This window comes from Notothenia rossii (assembly GCF_949606895.1).
Source record: "Notothenia rossii genome assembly, chromosome: 2".
NCBI lineage: Eukaryota > Metazoa > Chordata > Actinopteri > Perciformes > Nototheniidae > Notothenia > Notothenia rossii.
The window spans coordinates 47,676,665-47,704,459 of NC_136904.1; the positions used below are offsets into that span (position 1 = coordinate 47,676,665).

At 42.7% G+C, this 27,795-nt stretch overlaps 2 protein-coding genes across 2 annotated transcripts; both read left to right on the forward strand.

The window, feature by feature from the left end:
- Window positions 1–1,463: 1,463 nt before the first annotated feature.
- Window positions 1,464–3,621, forward strand: LOC307029878 (uncharacterized protein). The gene is made up of 2 exons (XM_079665967.1): window positions 1,464–1,989; window positions 2,387–3,621. The coding sequence occupies exons 1-2, from the start codon at window positions 1,602–1,604 to the stop codon at window positions 3,430–3,432; spliced, it is 1,434 nt and encodes a 477-aa protein (XP_079522093.1). The 5' UTR covers window positions 1,464–1,601; the 3' UTR covers window positions 3,433–3,621.
- A 12,140-nt stretch (window positions 3,622–15,761) lies between these two features.
- Window positions 15,762–27,718, forward strand: LOC307029883 (uncharacterized protein). The gene is made up of 7 exons (XM_079665974.1): window positions 15,762–15,945; window positions 16,276–16,402; window positions 25,979–26,059; window positions 26,290–26,497; window positions 26,939–27,037; window positions 27,251–27,483; window positions 27,572–27,718. The coding sequence occupies exons 1-4, from the start codon at window positions 15,844–15,846 to the stop codon at window positions 26,442–26,444; spliced, it is 465 nt and encodes a 154-aa protein (XP_079522100.1). The 5' UTR covers window positions 15,762–15,843; the 3' UTR covers window positions 26,445–26,497; window positions 26,939–27,037; window positions 27,251–27,483; window positions 27,572–27,718.
- Window positions 27,719–27,795: the final 77 nt, after the last annotated feature.

Genomic DNA, 27,795 nt, shown 5'->3' on the forward strand with positions numbered 1-27,795 from the left:
CAATCATTTTGCAGTTGAAGGCAGAATGAATTTATTATTGACTCAGAATGAAGCACAACTTCATGTCATACAATACATTGACTTTATTTGTAACTGTGTAAAACAATAAAGCATTTATTAGCAAGCAGGACCTGCAGGAACAGAGAATGGTGATGGATGGAGCTGGGAAGAGAGAAGAATAAAGAACACAGATCAACTTTATTATCGGATATTAAAAATTCAATTTCAAAACAAGTTGCTGCTCCTACAGTTTTCTAGTATGTAAAGATGATTTCACATGACCTATGCAAAATATCACACTCAATACATGTTTCTCTCTGGGGGGTGCATTGTGCCTTTGATGTATATAAATAATATACCATAACCAAATACTATTACGTACAGTGGAAATCAGGTTGCCAGAGCAGGTCAGTCCAGTGTGCATGTTCCTCAGGGTCTCAGCAGTTACAGGTGAGGTAAAGAAAATAAAAGAGAAAAAGGTCAGTAAAAACACTTTAAAGTAACAACACTGAATAATTATCTATTTTAATAATTTTCTCTCAGTAATCACTCAACTACTGTCTTTCCAACCAACAGATTGACTCACCCTCACTGTCATCACAATGACACATGTCCAGAAGAATGTCATGCAAAGCTCCCTGCCTGCCTGCCTTCCTTCGACTCTCCCTGAACTGCTTCCTTAGCACCCGGTGGAGGGCGCAGTAGGCCACTCTTCAAATGTTTCACGAAATACTTACCATGATGACTACTCTTACTGTTTAACATTTTGGTGTACTTCATGTAATAAAATAATAACTTAATGGTAAGGCTACTAAAAATGACAAGGCTAAGTAATGTAATGCTAACTAACGTGCTCGCTACTCGTCGCTACTAGCTAGGTAGCTAACTTGACTATGTTCCATGCACAACATGTATATTACCTATGATATTACCTGATATGTCTGATCCAGCGACTCCTGGTCCTTTCATAAGAGGGGAAGCGATAGAACGAGCAAGTGGTATGATCACTTTTGTGATTACAACATGGTACAAAGCACACAGGCATCTTGTAAAAGTGAATTTATTGGAGCAATCTCTTATATTTATTGGAGGGAATAAATCAGTTATGAAATCTTCTTCTTCGCTTTAATTACGAGTCGCAACCACTTGGAGCATTATCGCCTGTGACATCACATGCGCGACCCAGAATGGGATTTGGGATTTGTAGTCTTTGTAGTCACGTATTTTTCATAGTCTTATATTTCAACAGTATTACGACAAAATGTGATTTTTTTGACATGGAAATGATTGTTTAAGATTGACAAACATCATATGTGTAGTTCGTGGCACAATTCAAACGGGATCAAAAGATACGTTTTCTCTCTCCATTGAATTCAATGTATAATTTTTCGCTTCCGGGGTCCCATGGACCGGAAGTAGATGGGCGTGACTTCGCCTCTCTATACACAAGTTATTGAGCCGTTTCCGCTCTACATCCTGAACTCCTCCCTTCGATGCAATGCACTTCCGTTTTGGCGGACTGGGTTTGTTTTGCTAGCTAGCTCCGTTGTGCCGACAAAGCACTGATATCGCAGAGACAAAGAGGATATAACAATTACAACATGAAGAAAAGTGGTTCGGGAACTACGTGTGCGGTAGTTGGTTGCAATCACTCGAGAAAGCACCTGAACGAGTGGTTAGATAGAGAGTGCTACGACCACAAACCAGCTACGAAGAGGCAATGTCCATGCGCTCCATTGTTGACATTTTTTCGCAAGCCTGATACCGACTCGGAATCAAGGACCTGGCTGAAGGCATTGAATTTAAAGAAACCACCCCGCAACGTTTTTGTTTGTTCCTATCACTTTATTGACCAAAAACCAACCAAGGATAATCCTTTCCCAGCGTTGTGGTTGGGGTACAATCGCCCTCCCCAGCCAAAGAGACGTCAACTCACCCAGCGGACCACTGCCTCCCCCCAGATAAAGAAACGCAGACTTGAAGCTGAGGGTAAGTTCAGCAACTTTAGCTATGAAGCTGACAATACTGTTAATTATGAATAAGTTGTCATACACTAACATTGCTACCGGTATTTTGCTAAGGCAGTTGATTGTTTTGGAGATGGGACAAACAATGCCCAGGACGGCTACTTCATTAATTGTGTGTGTGTGTGTGTGTGTGTGTGTGTGTGTGTGTGTGTGTGTGTGTGTGTGTGTGTGTGTGTGTGTGTGTGTGTGTGTGTGTGTGTGTGTGTGTGTGTGTGTATGTATGTGTGTGTGTGCGCCTGCGTGTAAATAGATAGATAGATAGATAGATAGATAGATACTTTATTGATCCCCAAATGCCTGCCTGGACTCTATGCCTGCATTAATTTAGCTCCATCCATGTTTTCTCTTCCCCTTTTTAGATGCTCCTGAAACCTGTCAGCCTGCCTGTGAGACTGAGCCTGCTACACCAACATTTCAAGATGCCCAGACCCAATGGGAGGATCCGTCACATATTGACCACACATACTCTTCAACAACACAGTCTGTTAAAATAGACAAGGCCACACAGTGCGAGGCAGAAATGGGTCCTACTGTGACTAGCACCACGGTCATTGATGATGCTAGGTCCCGGCTGTATACAGGAGTGCGTATGGTTCAATTTTTCACCCTGGTGACGGTGTTGTTGCCTTTCAGTAAGCCATCAATTACCCTCCCTGTTGTTTACCAAATCCTGATGACCTTGATGAAGCTAAAACTAAACCTAATATTAGGAGATATTGCTCACCGCTTCAATGTGTCTACATCAATGGCAAGCATTGTGATTAGTCACTGGATTGACGTGATGGGTGAACAGTTCAAAGTCCTGATCCCCTGGCTTCCAAGAGAGACAATTCGTGCCACCATGCCCTTGTCGTTTCAGAGGAACTACCCTCGAACCACCTGCATCATTGACTGTGCCGAAAGTGCCATGCAGAGAGCCACAAACCACGACTCAAGGAGTGACACTTTCAGCCAGTACAAATCACGCAACACTGTGAAATATCTTGTCACTGTGGCCCCTAATGGGCTAATCATGTTTATATCTGACGCCTATGCTGGCAGAAGCAGCGATAAGTTTATCACCATGGACAGTGGGTTTCTAGACTATCTGAGGGCTGGTGATGAGGTCATGGCGGACCGTGGGTTCACCATTCGAGACTTGCTTGATGAGAGAAGGGTCAGTTTGAACATCCCTGCTTTCACCTACAGGCGCAATCAGTTGACCAATGAGGAGACGACACGCACCAGGCGAGTAGCCAATGTCCGCATACACGTGGAAAGAGCAATCCAGAGACTGAAGGTCTTTAAGATTTTATCCCAGACCGTTCCCATCATCATGGCACCGAAACTGGACAACATCTTAACCATCTGTGCTGGCCTAGTTAACCTGAAGAGTCCACTGATCAGAGTGCCTCGTGAGGTTTAGAATCTTGCCTCGTGTCCCTGTCTACCAACACCCAGCCATGTTGTTCATTAAATACAGATAAACACAACAAATACTGCATGCATTGTATTTTTTAATATTATATATGAATATTTTCATAGTGATGTAATTGTGTGGGCTGCTTTTATATTTTAATTTGTAATACCTGTTAGGATTAAACATGTGATCTTTCTTGTTGAAGCCATTTCTTTAGTTTCCTCTCAACAATTAATTAATTCAGTGTTATTTATGTACAGTATGAGTTAATATGAATGATGAACTGTGTTAAAAGAAATTGTAGCACTCTAAGGAACATATGAAATGCAATAATGCAATAACAGTGCAATAATGACATTAAATTACATCAAACTTTATTTTCACTCAAACAGTACAGGCACATATGATATATTGCACAGCATAAAGAGATCATGTAAATTGTGCATTATGTAAACAACAGACAACTGTTGGCTCCTGTGGGCATGACCTAAATAAGGAAGTTTATTTTGGTTTTAAAATGCTGAGATATTTACTGCAGAACTGTAACCTTCCCTCAACAAAATCGTCAACAATTTTCGGGAGCATGTGGGCAAAGTAGAATGTGCGCAGCCTTATGATATGCCTTCAGACTGTCCATTGCTTTTCCATCTATTGCCATGGATTGAACGAAGTAGGAGCAAATTTTGCTGTACGTTATGCTGGGCCACGTCGTCATGTTATCCTCCCAGTTTTGCACTGAATTCGGGTGGGGGAGAGTAACGCCATCTCCAGTCAAAGAAGTAGAATCGTGTTCCCAAGCTAGCATCACTGTTAGCATCGAAATCGCTGTGTTTACACCAGTGCCCGTCTGACTGTTTACACCGGTTTACACCGACAGACGCTGTGCAAAAGACTTCCGGCAGAAATGAAGTGCATTTGTGTAGGGTTATGGCGCTACCCGTGGTTTGTCGCGTAAACTTGTCTATACCGTTGGGCTGAAAAGCAAACTGCAGGCAGTTTGCAAACTGCAGGCAGTTTGCTTTTCATACTGGAACAAGAAAGCAGCGGAGAAGCAACGGGGCAGAAGCCCTCCTTTTTGACGCAGCGGTCCAGACATAGACATCAAACGCCAAAACATATTCAGTGTGCAGTTCCTTTGGCATTAGGGCAGGGATATCTAGATACTTTTGAAGGTTTGACATAATGAATTGTGCTACTTTTAAAGCAAGCAACGATGTTTTCAAATCTGTAATCAAAGAGGTCCGCAAAAACGCTATCGACCAATCAGATTGCTTGATTTGACTTGTCAGTTTTATAAATATATTAAAATTTCTTCCGTTACGAAAACAAACTTACAAAGCATAAAATGGAAACATTTAAGATTAACTTCGACCTCCGGGGGGGTCTTACTATAGTATTGAGGAGTGGATTGAGCAGTGCCGATCTCCAGAAAAAAAGCACCTAAACTACGACATGCAGAGCTACGTGAAGAGCAGGTAGACCAACTGGAAAAGTACCACCATTCAAAAGCTTTCTGATGCGGGTCTTGAAACAAAGCAGAGAGATTATGACCGTTAGTGGCCACAGGTGCGAAAGCTCTCTCCAGAGCTACTGGAAGCCCAATCTCGGGGACCGGAGAAAGTGGAGCAATATTCTCGCCACGCCAATCAACAGCCTCGAACAACCTCAACCTATACAAGTGACCACGTAAGCCATGCTACTGATGCTGGACAGTTTTTCAGTGGATGCACAATAAACAGCAACATACACATTAATGTAAATAAACAGCCAAATAATGGATCAACGCTCTCTGTCTAATATGTTCGCTTGCTGTTAGTGTTGTTGCATAGCAACCACCTCGCACTATGTTTTGTGCAGAAGGCAACGGAGGGACTATTTTATTTTGAACATCATTATTTACTAATAAAAACTATTTAAATAAGAGTGTGTATTTTTCTTTCATATTGCCACACTTGGTAACCGTTTTATAAAAGCAATAGCTCACTTCAGGCCGTGATATATGCTCATTATATCACAGCTAAGGGGCGTGGTTCGGCCCGATATAATGAGCATATACCACGGCCTGTCGTGAGCTATTGCTTAAATATATTGTACTTGAGTAAAAGTAGAAGTACTCAGATCTTGTACTTGAGTAAAAATAGAAGCACACAGATCTTGTACTAGAGTAAAAGTAGAAGCACACAGATCTTGCACTAGAGTAAAAGTAGAAGTACTCAGGTCTTGTACTTGAGTAAAAGTAGAAGTACTCAGATCTTGTAATTGAGTAAAAGTAATAGTCCCAGAGTGTAGGAATACTCTGTTACAGTAAAAGTCCTGCATTCAAAATGTTCCTCAAGTAAAAGTAGAAAAGTATTATCATCAAAATATAGTGAAAGTAGCGACAGTAAAAGTAGTCATTGTGCAGATTGGTCCATTTCAGAATAATAGATATGATATGTTTTATAATGATTGATCATGAAAGTGTTCTCAAAGCTGCTAAAGGTGCAGCTAGTTTGAATGACTTTGTATACTGCAGGGTAGCTTGTGGATTTACAACCAGGTAACACTTGATTATATTTCACTTAATTAATCCAGATTTGTGAAGTAACTAAAGGTATTAAATACATGTAGTGGAGTCAAAGTACACCATGTACCTCTGAACTGTAGTGGAGTAGAAGAACAAAGTAGCAAAACATTGAAATACTTAAATAAAGTACAAGTATCTCAAAATTGTGCCCAAGTATAGTACTTGTTGAGTTTATGAACTTAGTTACTTTACACCATGTGGCTATAAAGATAAAAAAGACTTAAGCATTGCACAGAGGCACAAAAAAACATTTTCAAAATGCTCAACAGTGCTGCCAAAATTATAAACTGACTGCTACACAATTTAAAATAAATGCTTTTGTATATTTCTATTAGATGTGACTCTTTGGCGTTTCTGTTATTATTAACACTGCTGCTTTAGTTGTTCTGACTGCTAAAATCCTCTGTCATTCCGTGGGGTGGGGGAGCCGGGGGCTCGGATCCTTGTCACCTTTTTCATACCTGATGAGTTTGCATCCCTGTATGTTAAAAAGCCTCAGTCACCTTAATTCATGTAATAAAAACATCTCAGGTCAGTAACACTCAAAGCTAAATGTGCAATACCATGTTCAGCTATGTTACTATTTATAATGTTATTGTTGTTACATCAGAAGATGTACATATTGAAATGATTTCTTAACTTACAGTAGGCTATCTTTTACAATGTGTGTTGGAAGGATTTATTAAATTACAATGAATATTGTCATTGTTGAAGGCTTTTAGAGAAGGGTGAACTATAAGCCTGAATTACATAACATTTTATACCTAAAAACATAAAAGCCACAATAAATAAATCACAATTATTCTAGTTATTTTTACCTCCCGTATTGCTTTCAACCCACCAGCTTTTATGGTGTTGTTACGTCACTAACTGTAAACTTGTCACATACAGTCTACTCTATGGTCACTCAGAGTAACCTACTGTTAATTTAGCTGCTGGAGAAGAAAGATCAGGGGGGAGGGGGGGAGAGAGCTGTGGTTGATGGGCCATTAGTTGTGTAAATACACAGCTGAGAGCTGCCGTTTCATTCAGACTGTTTAAAAAACTGTAACAACGGACTATTTTTCTTAGTGGATGCATGTGAATTTAAATCAATACATACAACTATTTTTTAAATCAATAAAAACATTTTCTAAATCCATAAAAGCATTTAAATTAATATTGGGAGTCATGTCGTTACTTTGTTGAGAATGTGGCCATGTAATAAACGGCATAATTTGCAGCGACCCTTATGGGGAAAATAACACCCTTCATCCAGATGAGGATCCCTCCGCTACACTTTGGGATCCTGATCGACCGACGAAGCTCCATTAAGATATACATATTTGTGGTGAATTACTGAGTTTAGGCACGTTAATACCGTTTTAATGAAGTTGAATACAGTATATTCATATGTGTCAGTGATTTCATGTCAATTCGGCGAACATAAACATAAATGATCGTGGTGAAGATGATGATTAAATTAGGATTAAAAATCGAGAGCCGGGCTGCATTTCCTCCCGTTCGTTTTTTTCGAATAACAAAATTATTTTGTTAAATAACAACATGTTGATGTTTTGTAAATGATTACATGTCTCTTATTTAGCACAGAGTATGATATCCGTGACATATGGATCTTAACAAAGTTCCGCTGTACATCCAGCATACTGTATCTCACTTTATTTCACATCAGCTCCAGTGTGGAACCCCACTGCACCCCCTGGTGGATCAATGATCCATTGCAGCTGGCTTCATTATAATTACATTTATCTATCACGGGGGCGGTCTCAAGTCAAGCTGGAGGTTTTCCCTTGAGCGAGGGCAGATCACGTACCAATCACGGCCCTCGCGTTTCAAACTGTCTGAAATGAATCGCTACATCTGTACGATTTAGCAATAATGGCTCCCAAACATCATGCTCAGGGCAAAAACTTTACAGTGTTTCGATCCACACTCAGCATGAACCGCCTTGAAGAATAGCAGGATCGTCCGGAAAAAGAAGAAAAACACAATTTAAATTAAATTAAAACAAGACTTTTCTTCCTGAAACATTTCACAAAACAATTTTAGCACACATGTTATTAAATGTTAAGGTCTGTTGAATTGCTCACCATCAATACAAAAATGTACGTACTTGTATTTGCAAGTTAAGGGGAGATAAATGTAATGCCAGTTTGACTTACTTTTAGGGGATAGTTCATATTGTATGAAGGGGGGTTGTAGGAGCTACAGTTTGGAGAAACAGAGAGGAGAACCAGCAGAAAGCTAAGCAATGCACTGCTGTGGACATAGTTAAGCCACCAAAAAAACCAAAACAATATTACTCTTAGTGTATGCTATATTAAAGAACCTTGCTGTCAGACAGCTATACAGTCTGTTTCTGATGGGGACTGAAGCCGCAGTTAGTTTTTGTGTGTTATTATCACACAATAACAAAAAAACTAACCAATCGAGGCAGCTGTTGGAAGGGGTCGAGGATGAACTTCTGGGTGAATAGGAGGGCAATGATGCTGAAGGTCCTAGCAAGCCATAAACAGATGAGCTGCTGGTTCCAGGAGTCTGGCCTGCAAAAACACACAACAAAAAAGTTATGAGGAACACAGTTTTAATGTTTCTATATTTCTGATTGATCTTTTATGCAGGCCACTTTGGGCACTGGTTGCTTCCTGTACTGCAGGGATCACCAAATACATTTGTCCAAGAGCCAAAATGTATCCAATAGATACTATCGCGGGCCAGCAATTTTTATATAGCCCAGAATTTTGAAGTTGTTGAATGAATACATGCTCTGAAAGTAATCAGAATACAGTTACAGTTATGTGTCTTAAAAAAGTAACATATTCAGATTACTTTTAGAATACTTTATTTTTCCATAACAGATGTATGTTTTTGGTGAACAGGAGACACTTATTTTACTGTTTTAATGGCTTATCAAGAACTCAAACACAACATCTTGGTGTCATTCTGGCAGCTCTCTCATCTGCACCCCGCATAAAAAACATCACCCGGACTGCATTCTTTGCACTGTCTTAAAACCTTTCCTTGGAATACGTTATGAATTGTAAGGTGTCCTTGGGTGCTTTGAAAGGCGCCCCTAAATAGAATGAATTATCATTATTATTTATTATCTGAAACTATGTAATAACTTTTAAAACCTTTTCCAGTCACTTGCCCCATGCATTCAGCAGCAGCAGGCCATTCACTTTGATTTGATCCCGTTATGAAATTTCATCATTTCGAAAATAAATAAATGCTACATAAACGTTATCTTGCACATTTTATCTATCCATCTCCGTTTCTAACTTTCAATATATTTTAAAAGATATCTCTCTCTCTCTCATCTGCGTGCGGGGGCGGGGCCTCACAGACACGCTGCATCTCTCTCTTGCTCACAGACGTGCTGCAGCGCTGTGCAGTGTGCACAGTTCTGCCGCTAATGAATATTACATTTTGTGAGGAATCTTTTCCACCAATAATTCCAATGAGTATTCCAAAATGTATTAACTTCAGGTTTACGAAAGTAACTGTTATCAGGTTACTCGTTTTTCAAATGTAACACCAGCTGAATACAGTTAGCCGACTTGATTTTTGTATTCTGATTACATAACGCCGTTACATGTATTCCATTACAACCCAGCTGCTTCTAGGCTACTGTCCCGCAGCTCCTCCCTCTCTGTTGGACTCTGTCGCAGCGGGGCTATTGCTGTAGTGCGGAGCGCATTAACCAGACTTTTCACAACGAAGGATCACTTCTTCTTCTTCAAGGAAGGGAAGGTTTCGCAGTACGCAGTCTACTGTCCTGCAGCTGCTGCCTATCTGTTGGACTCCGGTACTGCACCTTACTCACGAGACGTCGTGCGGGCCGGATGAGAATGTCTGGCGTGCCGGATGTGGCCCGCGGGCCGCCAGTTGGTGGTCACTGCTGTACTGCAATAGTCACAAGTATACACACATCTCAGCTTCCAAGCAGCATGGACTTTTCGACTTGAATTGGCCTCAAAGGTGAAAGCAAATCTGCTTCCTTAATAAACTGGAAATCATCGTCTCCACCACAAGGGATTGTAAAGTCTCTTCCAGAATATCCTTTCTCATCTCTGGAAGGTCAGGCAAGATCTCAGTGATGGCACTGCGTCAAAATGTTTGCTCCAAGTCAGTCATCTCTGGAATCATGGAAGAATGGCACAATTCAGTTTTCAAAATTACAAATGAAAGACAAAGATATTTAGATATTTAGTCAAGTAATACTGTACATACATTATATACAGATAAGAAGAACCTCAACTTTGAGTATAGGGTGTGAATGAGGATGTATACTTTTTATTTCTGTAAATTGCAGAACAAAAATTGATGTCACTTTAATATGTTCAAATAGTATTTTATCATTTTCGCTAAGCATACATCTGCATTGTTAGAATGGTTTCAACACAGCCAATATCGTGTTTATTTTTGACAACACACTGTGTTTCAGCGGGATGACTTGGTGCCGTTAAAAATCTACCAAGTCGTTAATGTTAAGACATTGCAACATTGCATTCTGTTTTGTCACAGAGTAGGCTACAGGGGGTATTCAGAATGATAGTGAGCTTTATGTATATTCATCGTAAAATACACAATTGAATCATTTTGAATTAAAATAATGAGCAGTTCTCAGAACTCCATGGACTCGTCATTTTTGGACACAAGGAAAAGCCCTTTTTTTTAAAGCTGCGTAAGTACAAAATGTCCGCGTGCAGTCCACGCCAAAACATTTGAAAAAACACTGGGGTTCGTTCCTATGCACTCTACAATGCAGCACATAGGTTACAATTTGTTTACTCCCCCACCAGTGGCTTCCCTCACGGTTTCAACCCAGATATAGAAATACTCCCTAACACATCTGCCACAACCTTCAGTCTGCTTTAAATAAACCTTATACTGTCGACTTCTTACCGGCTAAAGAAGTCATTCATGATTAGCCCATTTGATAATCCTCCCTTTCCCGTGTTTCGCATCAGTCCAATAGGCATCGCCACTCGGAAATACCCAACAGGGTTCCACCATCCCGAACATTAACAGCGTCATTTCATGCCCAGATTTTAAGATGCAATATGAAAAAATCGACCACGCCATTACCCTCATCCACTCAGCAGGCCGCGGAGCATGGCTCTCTAAAGCAAATATCACCAGTGCATTACAAATCTTGCTTATTCATCCGGACTTCTGGCGTTTCTTCCGAGTGTACTGGAAGGGAGCCTACTACTTCTCAGTACGCCTCACACTCGGCTGCAGAAGCAGTCCAAATATTTTAGATTCTCTTTCAGAGGCTCTGTGCTGGATTATGACAAACATTTACACACTCCCCTACGTGCTCCATCTTCTCGACGATTTTCTCGTGATCGCTTCACCATCCTCACCCCCTCTACACGGGCTAAACAGACTGATACAATCATTTTCAGATCTCGGCATCCCTCTGTCCGAAGAGAAAACCTCAAGGCCTAGAGCAGGGGTACTCAAATACAAATGTTAAAGGTCCAAAAAAAAGTTTTTAATAAGACAAAGGTCCGATTATTACGGTCTTTCAACATTTAAAAAAATTGCAACAAGATTCTTAACACGAGGTTGCAAAAACAAAAATAATCTGTATGCAGCAGTTTTCATTGTTATTGCGTCTGTGCTTGATCCCTCAGAGTCGCAGAGCTGCACAGTTATGAATAAAGGCAGCCGCACCCTCTTTCATTCAGCATTCCCATCATTGCTTTATAAGTGTCTTGCCCCCTTGTGTGTCCACTGAGGTTCGTCAGGCCCAACACATCTTCAACAAACTCCCCCTTTGCCTCATCATAAAAACTCACAAACACCAGCAACTGAGCATTGTCAGTGGTGCCAGTGGACTCATCCACAGCTAAGGAAATGCACTGTGCATTTTGTATTCCATCACAAAGCTGATTAATCAAATCACCAGCCAGTATGTATGTTCTTCTGGTTGCTGTGGAATCTGAGAGGGGGATTTGCTTTATTTGACCTGTTATTTCCTCTTTTTGTTTGCCTTCAAACATGGTCTCCATCACTTCAGTCATGCATTATTTTATACTTCAGTTATTATCGAGTGGAAAGTCCTTACCTACTGGCCTAGTGGTCACTTTTTTTTGACTGGGCAGTGTAGTTTTACACAGTCTTATTTGACTTTCTCAGGACTTAGAACAGTTTTTTGGGGGCAGACCCCCACAAAGAAAAAACACGTAAGGTCATCATCTTAACAGTTTTGTATGCTCATCCCGTGAACAGAGCATCATGTCTATTACAGCTGAATGCGGCGATTACCATTTTGTTCAGCAAAACGCCTCACAAAATTAGTAAGATCCAAAGCTTTAGTGCGTTTTGATTCAATGCTGAGTACAGCCAAACTTGACAGTCTCTTCTCTGTCATTGTAGACCGCAAATAACTCATTCCTTCAGTACTTGGGTCCGAATCAGTCTATGGTCCGAATGCTTCTCGTTTTGCGCCGTACCGTTCAAATGAAATCGCCGCCTATCATATTTCAACGCTCGCGCCATGGGTTGACGTGCGTTACAAGACGTGTGTCTTGTGCTGCATTCACTTGCACTCGGACATTAGAGACGTTCTCTCATAAATGTCTGATGAGCCGCAACTTTTCTTTCAAAACAAAGCTGCCAACTGGGGTGGCAGCTGGGGTGGCAAGGCCTATTTTTAGGGTGGCAGTTGCCACGCCATGCCGCCCCGGGGTCCCAGGTAGGTGAAACTAGGCTGCTAGCTACAGTACAGATGCAACTAGATGAGCTGTTAACTCTCGCTCTGACTTATTTTTTTTTAAACACACATTTTTCCCACCCGCATTCCGTGAAGACCCGCCCTACTGTGCCTCTGATTCGCAGACTGTTGGTGGGGGGGAAAAAACGCTGATGGGATGCTGAATGTGATTGGACCAATGCGTTGACAGACACACACAGACACACACAGACAGACAGACAGATAGAGCGCTGTTTGTACACAACGGAGAATTTTGACTCGTTGCGTTGTCTCAAAAATAACACAGATAATACATATGAAAAGTATAATTTCGCTCAGAGTCCAGAGACAGTTGTCGTTCGGTCCGGATCCGGACCGGAGTCCGGACTTTGAGGATGCCTGGCCTAGAGCCTCCATCGAGTTCGTAGGTCTCACCCTGGACTCCATGTCCTTCCAGGCTTCTCCATCCTCAGAGAAAATACAACGCAGCACTCTTATCCTGTCAATTTACATGCAGGCAGACAGATGCTTGTCAGCTGTTAGCCATCCTCGGCCTCCTGAATTATGCCATTCGCATAATACCACAAGCAAAACCTTTCTTGTCAAACCTGCTAACTATGCTTCGCGAGCTGTACCCAATCATCATAGCTTCCATTCTTTGAGGGCACGAATGGTCTAGGAAGGCCATACTTATCCACACCGATAACAGTGCAGTCATAGAGGCTAATCTTGCTCCCTAGCCATCATGCAGTTCCTGCGCAGACTTACTTTAATCTCCGCTCACACCAGTTGGCCCCAGAATAGGATCTCCATCCCATACCAGTCCCACCGTTTTTAGCAAAAATATTCGTTTTAATGTTTTGAATGTCTTTTCGTCAAGTTCACTTCAACCACCCCGGACTGATAGTACAGCCACGAGTATACAGTACAGTTGTGAGTTCCTGCTGGACAAGGACATAACAACAAACCACACAATAGACGCTACGCTGGCAGAGGTACTCAGCGGCCTTGGAATACGCTCGCCCTCGGCCTGGACTGCTACCCCGAAGCTGGACAGGAGACACCGCAGGCGGTGTGAGAGGACAACCCAGTCTCACGGCATTTCGTGTTCACCAACACGATTTTTAATCTATTGATTCGTGTTCACCAATACGATTTTCCCCTTTTTTCCGTGTTGCAAAGCACGATTTTAAAAGCAATGTATTTCTGTTGGTAGTCTTTCCCCTTTTTTTTTGTGTTGCACAGCACGATTTTAAAAGCAATGTATTTCTGTTGGTAGTCTCACAGCATTACGTGTTATAGGAAGACCGGAAGCTGTGTGGTTCATAAAAACATGTTCTTACTCAATATCAAGCCACGATTATTGCTTTTATTTAAAATCGTATCATTTCGGACTTTTGTTGCTGTCTGTGAGGAAAATAAATGGGGCTCATTTTTCCTTTTAATTTGTTATTCTTTTCAAAATAACACACCGTTATTTACTCACCATAACACACAATTATCCTTGTTTTTATTTATTTGTTTAATTCTATAATCTTTGGCTTTTTTTCCATCCTTCAGGAACTGAATTTCAAAATAAAAATAACCGGAAACAGACGTAGGCCTATTAGGGACATTTCGAGCATCATCGAGTTTAGGATGGCCGAAGACACTACACTACCCATAATTCCCAGCTATCGTTTAGGACTACAGTCCCCGTGGTTAAACTTCAAGTCGGATTGGATGTTGGAGTGGCAGTGCGCCAAGGTTACGGAATCGAAACTGGATCGAACGCCGCCCCCCCCCCAACAATTAGAAGTTGCCAGTATTAAACACCAATTATTAACCAATTAAAATGAACCGATTAAACATCTCTCTGACACAGTTTAAACGCATTTCAAGTGGAAGAATTCTTCGTGTCTCCTCTTCGTGTCTCGGGAAGCTGGAAGCTGTATTATTTTCAAAAAATAAAAATAAAAAGATATTTTTTTTAACCATAACGGGTACTTTACACAACATTGAGTCAAATGTATCCTTGTTTTAATCCTTGTTTTATTTATGTTAAATGGTTGTTGTCGGTTAATTTTCCATTTTATTTATTTTGGTTTAAGATATCATTATTTTTTATTTATTATTATCATGTTAGATGTTTAAACTTTTCTGCATTTTATAAGGCAATATATACTTTTTTGTTTTTTTCCGTAGGCTACTTAGGTTATTAAAGAGTTATCATGTCAAAATATAGGAAATGTATTAATATTTTATTGTATAATCGGTACAGGAAATTACATCATTCAGAGCACCACCTATTGGCCAAAGACGCTGCCTCCGGCATTGCGATCCATCCTCTGACAAAGTAAGTTGGGTCACTAAAGTCTGATACATGTTTTGCTTAGATTTAATAATTGGGGCTTTTTTTAAGCCTTTACTCGCATGGTTCATCATACATACTGAACTGTTCTAAGTCTGAGAAATGCTTTCGCCATAATCAGCAAAGCAACATTAATGTGAAATTATTCTTGCAGGCGGCTAGCTAGCTAGCTCACGTTCAAAATAAGCTTAAACTAGTTTAGCTACATTTATATCAGCCCATAAGTGGTGTGTGAAAAATATTTGTCTTAATTACGGCTATATACGTCGTTGTTAAAGTGTGAGTTATACGTTATCTTAATCGCTTTTGTTTTACACATGACAGTACTAACGCTGGCCGACATTTTAATATATGTTTGGGGGGGAGGGGCATTGTCCACGTCCATGTGCTTGTTACGCGTATGAAACAGGAAACACGTAAATGAACTCAGTCTGTCTAAAGTAGTTAAACCGTCACAATGTGCATTTAAAAAAGCTAGTTTCACTAAATAATTCACTTTTTCTGTTCTCTCCTGCAGCTCCTGTACCCACACCACAAACCCATACACTGATCTACACCATCATAAAACCAAAGGCACTTTTAAGAGCCAAACTCAACCTATCTCTCTGTCTATCTACCTATCTTTCTTATAGTTATTGTCTCTATCTTTTTCTATCATTCATTATCCATTTCTTCATCTATCCATCTCAATCTTACAATCTGTTTCTCTATCTCTGTTTGTCTCATACAGCAGATGTTGCCTATCTGTTGTGTCCGTCTGTCTGGCTGGCTGGCTGTCTGGCTGGCTGTGTTGCAATGGCAACAAAACACAACCCAGACCCCAATAATCCCACATCCAAAGAAGGGAAACGCATGGCTCTTGAGCTGAAGCATGAACACATGCTAGCTGAAGCTAAGGTTGGTGTTTTAACCCATATGACCTCATTCATTTCCCACTTGAATTTGGCACTATCTGTTATCCAAAAAATGCTGAACAGGCCAAGAGTAACTGGATTTTGGATCAATGTATAGGGCCTTTGCAAAACGGTTCATCATTACAACATGGGGGGCAGAGGCTTACTAAATAAAGCTTGTTCAACTTGTTTTACTTCATTAGTTGTATATGGTAGGAACAACTTGAAGCAAAAATGTTCTTCAAGTGAATGAATTTACTTGTATTTGTCCACTGTCATATGGTATCAGTTTATCAGCAACATCAACCTTACATGAGTTGTTACTTGGTCACAGAAAGCAGCTGAGGAGAGGAAACGGGCACGCTCTGTAGGAGACACTTTACAGTCCCCTAAAAGGGGCTGTGTAGGACGTGGCAAGCCGAGAGGGAGGTGTGGAGGGCGACGCCAAGGCTCAGCTACAGGTTGAAATCCCAATTATTTTACATTTTTATGAATTTACTAAGTAAATGGTTGGAAAATCGAATTAAAACACAGTAATTGCTTTTTGAGGGTTGTTCTGGATATTTTAAACTCGTCAATACTGTAAAGATGTACAATGAGAGTAATCAATAATAAACTGGTGAAAGCAGGCAGCGTTGTCTTTTAAGATCTTTATTCGAGGCGCCTCGAAGGTAAATGTCTCACAGAGTATAGAGTAGTCTGCAGGAGTGCACACAGGGTATAATGTGTGTGTGTGTTTTATAGAGGACTGATTGCCGTGCAGGAAGTAAAAGATAAGACAACTACAGAAAACTATTATCTTACAATCCGCCCTTAGGGAGGGCCGGATTCTTTAGGTACGACCTTGGCGGGATGCTCCCTTGTGGTTCAACAGGTTGAGTTGCTCCAATACAATTTCTAAGCATAATATAATCATTTGGCTTTACCATATAAAGTAACATAAGAAATTGCCACTACATTCCCCCCTTTTGATCATATTTGATCAATCAAGAAAATAAAACAAATGACAGGATAGACTGATATAACACATCAATGAATACACTCCATCGCTGGTTTAAGTAAACACATCAAAAACATATCATGGAAAATGGCTGTTTTTGTGGAGGACAGACTCCGTATGTAGAAAGCAAAAGAATACTGAAAAGAGGGAATGGCAATTTTACACACAATTTTACAGTTCAGTGTCTGACTCTTCAGTGTCGGAATCAGTGGGGGCTGAAAATGGGTTGGTCGTAACTTTGTCAATGGTTTGAGGTAGAGCGGTGTATTGTACGAATGCAGAGGAGATCATACTAGAAAAACATTTCTTCATGAGGGGAACTACACAGCATGTACAACAGAGGAGCAAAGCTATGATGGTGAGGAGTGGCGTGACTATTCTGGCCAGCCAACCTTCCCACCCTCCCGATGTGAGCCAGGACCACCAGTCCCAGCCTATAGGGTCGTAGTCCACATCGTCAGCCTTCATGTCTGCCAGAAGTGCGTTAAGGTGTTGTATGGTGCGAGTCATGTTCTCTGATATGTCTGGAATGTATGTGCAACAAGAGTCTCCAATAACGTGACATAGGCCCCCCCTTGAGGCAAACAGGATATCTAGAGCAAATTGATGTTGCATTAGCATATTTCTAGTTGCTACCATAAACGGATTCAGCGCCTGAAAACCTTGAGTAACTTCGAAAGTGAGGTTTTCCAATCGTGTGTGTATTTTGTCTATATTAGGAGCGTTATTCACGGAGCCCCACCAGGGGAACGCCCCGCTGAAACCCTTCTCGCCGTGAGATGTCATTGAAGCCCTCTTAGCCCTATGGTGGTCGGGATGTCTGAATTCTGGATAGTGGTGTGTAGTATGCATCAATGAGTCGAGAACGGTGATTGCTGGAGTCAGATCCACTAAGGTGCACGTGCCCGTCCAAAAGGGTGCTAAGACTTGATACAACTTGTTTCCGCACAGCCACACATAGTCTTGCGGAGCCCCTGCCCCAGCATCGGTAGGCCATGCTAGGAGAAGAGAGGTATGCGTGACATTAGGGAATGCTTGGGACGAATTGATTCTATCGGGAAATCCTTTTACTAGACAGTCTTTGAGATTGAATTTTTCAGCGTCGCATGTGTTTTTTATGATACGAGTACAACCCGTGGTTGTGCCAAGGTGTAAGCCTATGCGGTTTTTCCTTCTACTAATGCAGAGACTATGGGTAAGGTTTTCTAGACGGCTGGGGTGAACGCGTGCCACCGGGTCGTACAATTCGAAGTAGTTAGTCATCATCTCGGTGGAGTTTATTGCGTGCAGTGTGGCGTTCGCCATGTGCTCACATGGTGCTAGTGTAACTGCCATCTATTACATAGCAGATGTAGCCGTCTGCCCGCCCCAGCTTCCTAGGGTTGGGGCAAGGGAAGTAGTTACACGGGTCTAACTGCAATGTGCTATTTTCCTCTTCTCCCAGAGTAATGTTACCAATCCCTGCTTTGATAAGCCCCTTTGACCATACGGTTCTCCCGGATTCCCCAACATACCTTTTTGCTACTTTGACTTTGATTAGAGGGTTGTGTACTAACCATGGATACATGAAGTATAGGATTATGGCAAACACAAAACCCATAAGGAATATGCAAAGGATCCACTCTACTAGTGTCCAGACCCTCCAACAGTTTCTGCATTGCTCACGGTTGCGTTGTCGTCTTTCCAGGTGGGCGTTAGCCAATTCTTGTACGAGGGGTTCCATCTTCAATCACTCGCCAGCGATCAGGCACAAAGTTTATGTTGGTGTCGTCCTCTGCTTCGTGGCTGTGTCTAGTCTGACTGAGCCCGAGCCTTCATGACCATGTCAATTAAACCCCACACCATGACGGCACAGACGAGGAACCAGAGGCATATGAAAAAGCACAGCTGGCCGTCGCTCATGAGTCTTGTGTGTGTGGTACTAGGGTGTATGTGCTGCGTGTGTGGTGCTGGTGGTGACTTGGCACGTCACTTGTCGTCGTCTGTTTCTACTGGACCGGCTAGACTGGGGCGGCGATGACAGCTTTGCAGTGGCTGGCGTGGACCCACGTGGCTCTCTCGGCGACCTTGACCGCTGTCTGGGTGACGAGAAGCACCTGGTAGGGACCTTGCCAACGGCTGGATCTCCAGCTCTTTCTCCGGAAGTCCTTGACCAGCACGAAGTCGCCTGGTTGGATACGGTGGAGTGGACCAGTAGCAGGGGTAGGTAGAGCTGCCGCTACCTGGCGTCTGATATCTGCTAAATTGGATGACAGGTTAACACAATATGACAACATAGCATCCTCACACAAAGTTGTGGAGGGGAGAGGACATCCTGGAGCCTTGATCCCAATCTGTGGAGGAGCTGCAAAAAGGATCTCAAACGGGCTGAGTTGACTCCGTGTTCGTTTCCGCATCCTCATGTACATCAGCACAATGGGCAGGGCTTGTGTCCAGGATAAACCTGTGTCTGCGCAGCATTTTGCTAGCTTGTTTTTGATTGTACCATTCTCTCTTTCCACCGCACCACCACTCTGTGGATGGTAAGCACAATGCTTTCTGATGTCCATGCCAAGGTATTCTCCTATCTGTGCAATGGCCTCATTAGCAAAATGTGAACCATTGTCGCTAGAGATCTTGCTTGGTATCCCCCATCTAGGAATAATTTCCCTTAGTAAAGCTTTAGCCACAGCATTTGCTGTCTGTGCGTTTACCGGAAATGCTTCAACCCATTTGGACCACATGTCAACCATTACAAGACAGTGTTTCTTACCCTCGGATGGACTAAGTTCGATGAAATCCAGCATTAGGTGCTCAAATGGTCTAGTTGGGGGTGGGTGTGCACCTGTTCCTGTAACCTTTACCGGTCTACCAGAATTTTGCGTAATGCAAATTAAGCATGCTTCACAATGCTTTTGAGCTGTTACTGTGAATCCCCTTGTGAACCAATGTTGATTGATAGCCTCTAACATCCCCCCTTTTGACACATGATCCAACCCATGTGTCAATTTAGCAAAATGTGAGAAAAAATGCCTCGGGAGACATGGATTGGAATTTGGACCAACCCAGATGCTGGAGGTGGGGTCAAAGGTAGCACCAGCAGTTTTCCACTGCGCTTTTTCTGTTGGGGGAGCTAACTGCTGCATGGCAGTTAGCGACGACATATTGTCAGTGATGGAGGAAACAGGAATGTTAACAAACAAGTGTGCGTGTGGTGCGAGAGGAATCAGGGCGGCTGCCTTTGCAGCTGAGTCAGCAGCAGCATTTCCTAATGAAACGGGGTCGGTGTTGCTGGTGTGTGCAGCACATTTACATACTACGACCTCAGACGGGAGCAGAATGGCGTCCAATAAGCCTGCAACTAGGACATGGTTAAGCACTGGCTTACCGTCAGATTTCAGGAATTGTCTACACTTCCAGATAGCCCCAAAATCGTGTACTACCCCGAAGGCATAACGTGAGTCAGTATAGATAGTTACAGATTTGCCTTTTGCCAAAGTGCAGGCCTCAGTCAGTGCTATGAGCTCTGCTGCTTGTGCTGAGAGGTGGCATGGGAGCGGTCCGGAACAGAGGACAGCAGAATCTGAAACAACAGAGAAACCCACCCGATTAGTGCCCACAGGGTCGCGAGAGGCGGACCCATCAACATACAAAACAAGGTCAGGGTTGGTCAGGGGTACATCTTTTAAGTCAGGTCTGGGAGTACATACAATAAGAAGCTCGGCAACACAGTCGTGTTCGTCACCGTCTTCTGGGAGAGGCATAAGAGATGCTGGATTCAGAGTGGTACAGCGTTTGACTTCAACATTAGGCATGTCTAACAGGCATGTGTGATACCTAAGATAACGTGCAGCAGAGAGGTGTGATGTTCTCTGTTCACAGAGAATGAGAGAAACAGCATGTGGAACCAACAGTGTCAAAGGTGCATAACATACAATGTCACGTGAAGAGTTGAGAGCTTTTTCAGCTGCAGCAACTGCACGGAGACATTTAGGCAGGCCAGCAGCTACAGGGTCCAGCTTGGAGGAAAAATAGGCAACAGGCCTCTGTTTTCCCCCATGATCTTGAAGGAGAACTGAGGTCATACACCCATCGCGTTCATCTACTGCCTGTGTAAAAGGCTTGGTAGGATCAGGCAGACCTAGCGTCGGCGGGGATTGGAGAGCCAGCTTCATGTTAATGAAGGCTTCGTCGGCTTTTGGCGTCCATATAAGGCGATCCGCAGGTTTCAAACCGGTGACATGCGTGATTGTACGGAGTGGCTGTCCGAGCGGAGAATAGTTAGGAATGAATGACCTGCAGTATGAACACATACCCAAAAATGACATCATCTGTCGCTTAGTGACAGGTTTTGGCAGAGCAGCCAATGATGCAATACGCTTATCTGAAAGTGTTTTTCCCTCTCCTGAAATGATGTGACCCAGAAATGTAACTGTCTTTTGCACATACTGAAGTTTAGACAAACTGGCCTTGTGGCCCTCAGCTGCGAGGTGTTGTAACAAGGAGATGGTGTCAGCTTCACACTGTTCTGCTGTGGGTGCGCAAATCATGAGGTCATCAACATATTGTATGAGAGCGGTGCCTTTGGAAACTTGTAGAGAGGCCAAACTTGTACACAATGCTTGGTTGTACACAGTGGGAGATTCGCAGTAGCCTTGACACAAACGTGTGAATGTGTATGGCTTACCCTCATATTCAAATGCGAACCAAAATTGACTGTCTTTGTATACAGGGACACTGAAAAATGCATTTGAGAGGTCTACAAAAGTGAAAAAGGCTGCAGAGACTGGAACCTGAGAGAGAATGAGATAAGGATTTGGAACGAGCGGCGCATGTGCATGTACGGCTTCATTTACAGCTCGTAAATCCTGCACAAATCTCCATTCGTCAGGAGGTTTTTCCCGGATCTTTTTAACAGGAAACACTGGAGTGCCTACCGGAGAATCATTACATGGAACAATGACCCCTTGTTTAAGCAGAGAGGTAAAAACTGGCCGGATGCCATCAACAGCTTCACGCTTTAATGGGTACTGGGGTTGGTTTGGGCGGTAGGTAGACTTTGGGGTGATAACAATAGGTTCGGCAGAACGGATTAGACCAACATCATATTTGTGAGCTGCCCAGAGTGTCGGAGGCACATCTTTTAGCGCGGCAGGAAGCTCAGAAATATGAAAGTAACCTGAAAACACAGGCTCCCCTGGGCCTGGCACAGGGTTAACAGAATCATCCCTAATCAGAGCCAGAGTACGCAGCGCGTGTACATTACAGTTGACATCGTACTTAAACACATCATGTGACATAGAGTACATGATCTGAGGTGTGTGTGTGGCTGTCCAATCAGTAATAGATTCCCAATCTTTAACGAATGGACCCAAATCCCTCCATTTATCAGTGGGGCCCCTTGCTAGTGAAATGTGTGGGACCGCCCCTGGGATTTGATACAGCTGGTGTTGTGCAGGTGTGAGTGTGACAGAAATAGCGCTGCGCAGCGAGCTCCAATACATCGTTTTAAGCATGATTTCATCATTCACACATTCCAACAAAAACTGTTCATCATAGTATTTGCATTTATCATCAGAAACACTAGCAGTGCAATGCAAATGAGGAGCTTCCATAAACACAGCCAGTGAGGAGACACGCTGACGGGTCAAACGCAACAGTTTCTGAGAATCAGAAAATGTTGCCAGCCGTTGATACACATACAACAATTCTTCGTCAAATGCAAGTTTTTGGACCATCATAGGAGATGGTCGTCTGACCTTTAGACCCTCATTTGTAGAAATTAGATCAAGGCCAAACCGGAGGATCAGATCTCTGCCCAATAAATGTATAGGGCAGACAGATGACAGAAAAAAACTGTGTTTTACTGATGTGGGAAATGGATGGCTGGCATCACCGTTATCTCTACACTGAATTGGTACAGAAAACTTCTCCTTTACAGTCACACCAGCAGCTCCTATTGAGTGGATAAATCTACCACTAAATTTACAATTTGGCAAATCTGAATGTGTAGCCCCAGAATCAACCAAAAATGTAACATCAACACCCATGATAGCCAGAGTTAGTGTGGGAAATTTCTTAAATGCTGTTTCAGTGTCATATTTCAAATATGTACCCTCTTTAACCACAGGCATGTTTTCTAATTTTTCTAATGTATCAATAGCTTGCACGATGTGTGTGTGTGCGGCACTTCCCTGTTTTGATGCTGCAGGCAGAGGTCCCGTCTCACTCGACCGAATTCCCTCCTCTTCCTCCACCTCCTCCCGCGGACGATGTCAGTTTGAAGAATTGTCATTGTTTTGAGCAGATTGAGTGTCTTTCTTTTGGGTGTTCTTCGGACATTCAGCGATAAAGTGACCCATTTCACCGCAGTGGAAACCAGCACCATTATTGCCAGTGTAGTTGCCTCCTCGTCCTCTGCCTTTTCCTCTGAAACCTCCATGGCCTCGTACACCTCCCCTGCCTCTTTGGCCCCCCCTGCCACGGCCGTCTCCTTGGGGTTGGTGTGACCAGGCGGTTGTAACGGCTTGGACCATGGTCAGTTGGGCCTTGTCTTTTCGGTCGCGGCGTTTCTTGTCGTCATTAGCTTTTTCTTCTGAGAGGCGCTTCTCGGCATGTATGGCATGTCGGCGGATTTCTTCCAGACGGGCACCGTCCATAACGCCAATGCAGGAGGCTCGCACATATGTAGAGATAGCAGAGGACAGGCCGTTGAGAAAAGCGTTGCTGAGATGGGTTTCCCAAACTCCTACAACCCCAACTGGGTAGCCATCAGGTTCTTGGATGCCGCTGTTTGCATTAAAAACAAGGTGCAGGCGGTGGTAATAGTCATTTACCGATTCATCAGGATTTTGTTTGCAGGCGGTGATTTTCTCCATATCAACCTTTGCGGGGAATTTTGCTTTAATCGCTGGGCAGAGGATGGCAATTGCGTTGCGGTATCCCTCATTATTGCGGTGGAGCCATTCTGTATTCATCTGGTGTTGGTGACCGTTCATCAGACCAGTGAAATGGCTGGCATGAGTTGGGCCTATTTTTAATGCCAGCAATGTCTTTATCTCAGGCATGGTGGGAGAGAACTGTTGGCAGAAAAGGAGAAGGGCTGTGGAGAATCTTTCTCCGTCTTGTTGAATGTCAGGAAGGTGGTCATTCATCATGTCCTTCATGTCTCTGATGGTCCAAGGGCGATACACGACAGACGGTCCATCGTGTCCCGCTACCTGGACCATAGGGAAAGAATGCTGCACAATCCCCTTCTCCTTCTCCTCCGCTGTCGAAACGTCTTGCTCGCTGTCGTCATTGTTGGTTTGGTCGTGGTCCCGGAGGTGCTGTTTGTATATTTCAGAGTTGTACGCTTTTTCTCTAGCAACTCTCCTTCTTGCGGCGTCTTGGCGTTTTTCTTCTTTCTCTATGATTTTTTTAAGGTGTTCGGGCTGAGTTGTGTCCCCGTTTTGGGTGGTGTAGATGGAGATGCCCGAACAGGTGGAACTGCCTCTGCTGGATCCCCACCCATGGCACCGGCGTCCAGATGGTTTGGGTCTCGATACGACGGGGGAGGTGGATGGGCCTGAGGGTGGAACGGAAATCCGTGGTCGAGGAGAGGGTCCCTCGTACCTGTAAGAGACGGATACAGAGAAGTGGATGTCTGGTGGAATGGATTGTGTGATTTCGGACAACATTTATTTTCCCTTTTTCCTTCACTTTCATCATCCACCTTTATTTTCTTTATTGTCGAGGCCAACTGCCTCCTTTCACGGCATTCTGCTTCACCCTCCCAGTATTTTAACCACTTTCTGTGACTTTCTATCTTTTCCAATTCTTTTACTTTAATTGTACTCTTCTTTCTCATTCCATCTTCACACTCTTGTAATTTGTCCTTTAGGTCTTTGATTTTTTATTTACTCAAAGATCCTCCCTTTGGAAATCCGAACATTTCCGTCCATATATTTAATTTAGACAGACTGCTTTCACCATATTTTGCTCGCATGACATCTACAATTGGGCCCTCAGGAGGCTATGCCCCCTTACTTTGCTTTGTCCCCATGGAGAAAGTCTTTAAGTGTTACCAAAACACCCCGTGTTACCAAAACACTATTTTTCACCCGTCGGTGATGTGATATTTGTTCCTCAGTACAAATCACACAAAAACTGATCGTAAAACCTTTTACGACGGATATACCAAATATCCTACGGATATACCAAATATCCTACTTTTGAGCAACCCGCTTAATAAATGTCATGGAGGTTAATTACGTTTTACTTTTAAACAATTAGAAATTGTACATCTCACCGAGCATTGAAGGCCTTTTGAGTTCATTGGATCTTGTGAAGTCAATCGGTTTCACCCCGGCGCTGGTCCTCTCGTCCCGTACGTTTTCTGTCGAGGTAGAGGAGAATCCGAGGATCCCGGCGGCCAACCACCAGCGTCCGTAGGTATCCCCGATGGAGCTTTCAGAGATCCCACTCTTCTGACACCAATTTGTTGTACACATTTTAAACTCGTCAATACTGTAAAGATGTACAATGAGAGTAATCAATAATAAACTGGTGAAAGCAGGCAGCGTTGTCTTTTAAGATCTTTATTCGAGGCGCCTCGAAGGTACATGTCTCACAGAGTATAGAGTAGTCTGCAGGAGTGCACACAGGGTATAATGTGTGTGTGTGTTTTATAGAGGACTGATTGCTGTGCAGGAAGTAAAAGATAAGACAACTACAGAAAACTATTATCTTACAATCCGCCCTTAGGGAGGGCCGGATTCTTTAGGTACGACCTTGGCGGGATGCTCCCTTGTGGTTCAACAGGTTGAGTTGCTCCAATACAATTTCTAAGCATAATATAATCATTTGGCTTTACCATATAAAGTAACATAAGAAATTGCCACTACAGGGTCTACAAAAATTCCAATATATAAACGCATAGTGACACTACAGTCGGAGACATTCCCACTGTGGTGTCATAAGAACTATGCTTTATTTAATTTCACAAGCTTTTAAACAATAGGTAGATTATACAAATCATCAGTTATCTCCTGTTAACCCTCTGTGTGATGTATTACAGTCACATCCCCCCCGACTGAGGGCTTCCAGTCTTCCAGTGTGGAGGTTCTGCGTACTGAACCTTCAGCACAACACGAATTTGGTAAATCACAAAAATTACTTTAAGTTTAAAACTAAAATCAATTTTTAAATAAATTGTGTTACTGAGAGAAAATAACCTTATACACAACTGACAGTTCAGGACTCGAACGAGGATTGCAATTCAGTAAAGATATTGGTCAGTTCCATACTGAGCAAAGAAATGATCCTTGATTTTTAGTGTTCATCTTAAATATAGTCATTTACAGTTAAAGTTTCCCATTCTGTTCACAGAAAAGAATATGGAGAGACTCTCTGACATTCTTTCCTCATGTCCTCCTCCTGAGCCTCAAAGAAGCTCTGCCTCATCCTGGTCTTTTCGGCAGCAGAAAGCCTCAGAGCGCTGGAAAGAAGCGAGACCACACCACCTACAATGCCTTCTAGAATAAGAGGCTGTTGGTCTTCCCCTGTGTGGCCTCTGCCACGAGCCGGCTGTTATTAGGTGAGATAACATTTGCCTTTATTTAAATTACTTTACCTAATTGTAATTTTTCAGTTTTAATGCTCAGTGCCCTGCTATTTCAGCTAACATGCATGACTTTTGGGATGTTAGAAAACTGGATACCTAGAGAAAACCCAGATGAAAATGAAAGTAATTCTAGGATATTAGAATAATTTTGTATTTCCTCCCAAGGTGTAGAGAGTGTCTCCCCGAGGAGTGGTTCTATGGAGACTGTGATGTACTTCATCACAAGAACCAGCCACTCCACAACAGGGACAGTTTAATGAATGTTTTTTTTAAACCAATTAGTCCAACAACGTGTGTTGTTAGAGTGGAAGGTGGATATGACACCCAAGACCTCTCAAACTTGCATTTTGATGTTCACATGTCTCTTCGGCCAGCATATAATGGTAATTAGTGCTTTTCTTTTTTTTTTGACAGCTTGCATATTGCCAACTGTGAAGGCACCCAACTGCTCCTGTAAAGGCACAAACTTCACTGTGGTACCAGGCAAACCAGTGATTTTAATTACCATCAATGGTAAACAAATATATATATATATATATATATATATATATATATATATATATTTGGATTTCTATTGAATTGTTGTTATATGTTTACTGTTGTGGGCTGAGGCATTGTGCTTCCACTTGGAGTAAAACCTTCATGTAATATCTGTTCATCTTTGACTATTTGTAGATGGAACTGTTGTAAAATGTGTCTTAATTATGTTTATTTACTTGTTCCAAGGGCGTTATGACTTGCATCTGCCACTATATGTCTGTCAAACTTGCCAGCAGCAGTGGACCCCCGACTTGAAAGTCCTCCTTAAGAGTGGATACTGGCCAGCTTCGGTCAGTATTTCCACATTTTACACCTTGGACATCCTGAGCTCCTTTGAAGAGCTCAAGGTCATCTCTCCGGGATTCTCCAGACAGGCCTTTGCAAAGCTGCTGGAGCATCGCACAAAGTGTGGAGGAAGAGTAAGTGTAACTATTCTTTACCATATTATACATTATAACATTTCCGTAAATAGACAAAATCACAGCAATATATGTAATTATCTTCCAGTCTGGACCTGTCAACGGAGATGCACTGCAGCGCAGCTTTCTGGAGTTCTCCTATGCCTCGTATGAGGAAGACCAGCTCTGCTGTGGTGCTCCTCTCATCTGCCCTGCCTGCACGCCGGAGATGTTGGCTGTTTCTGCCGATGGAAACAGGAAGCTGTATCGTTTTCGGTGAAGTGGAAGGTGCTGTTTTTACAATGTTGTTATTTAACTTTTTTGATTACTGTT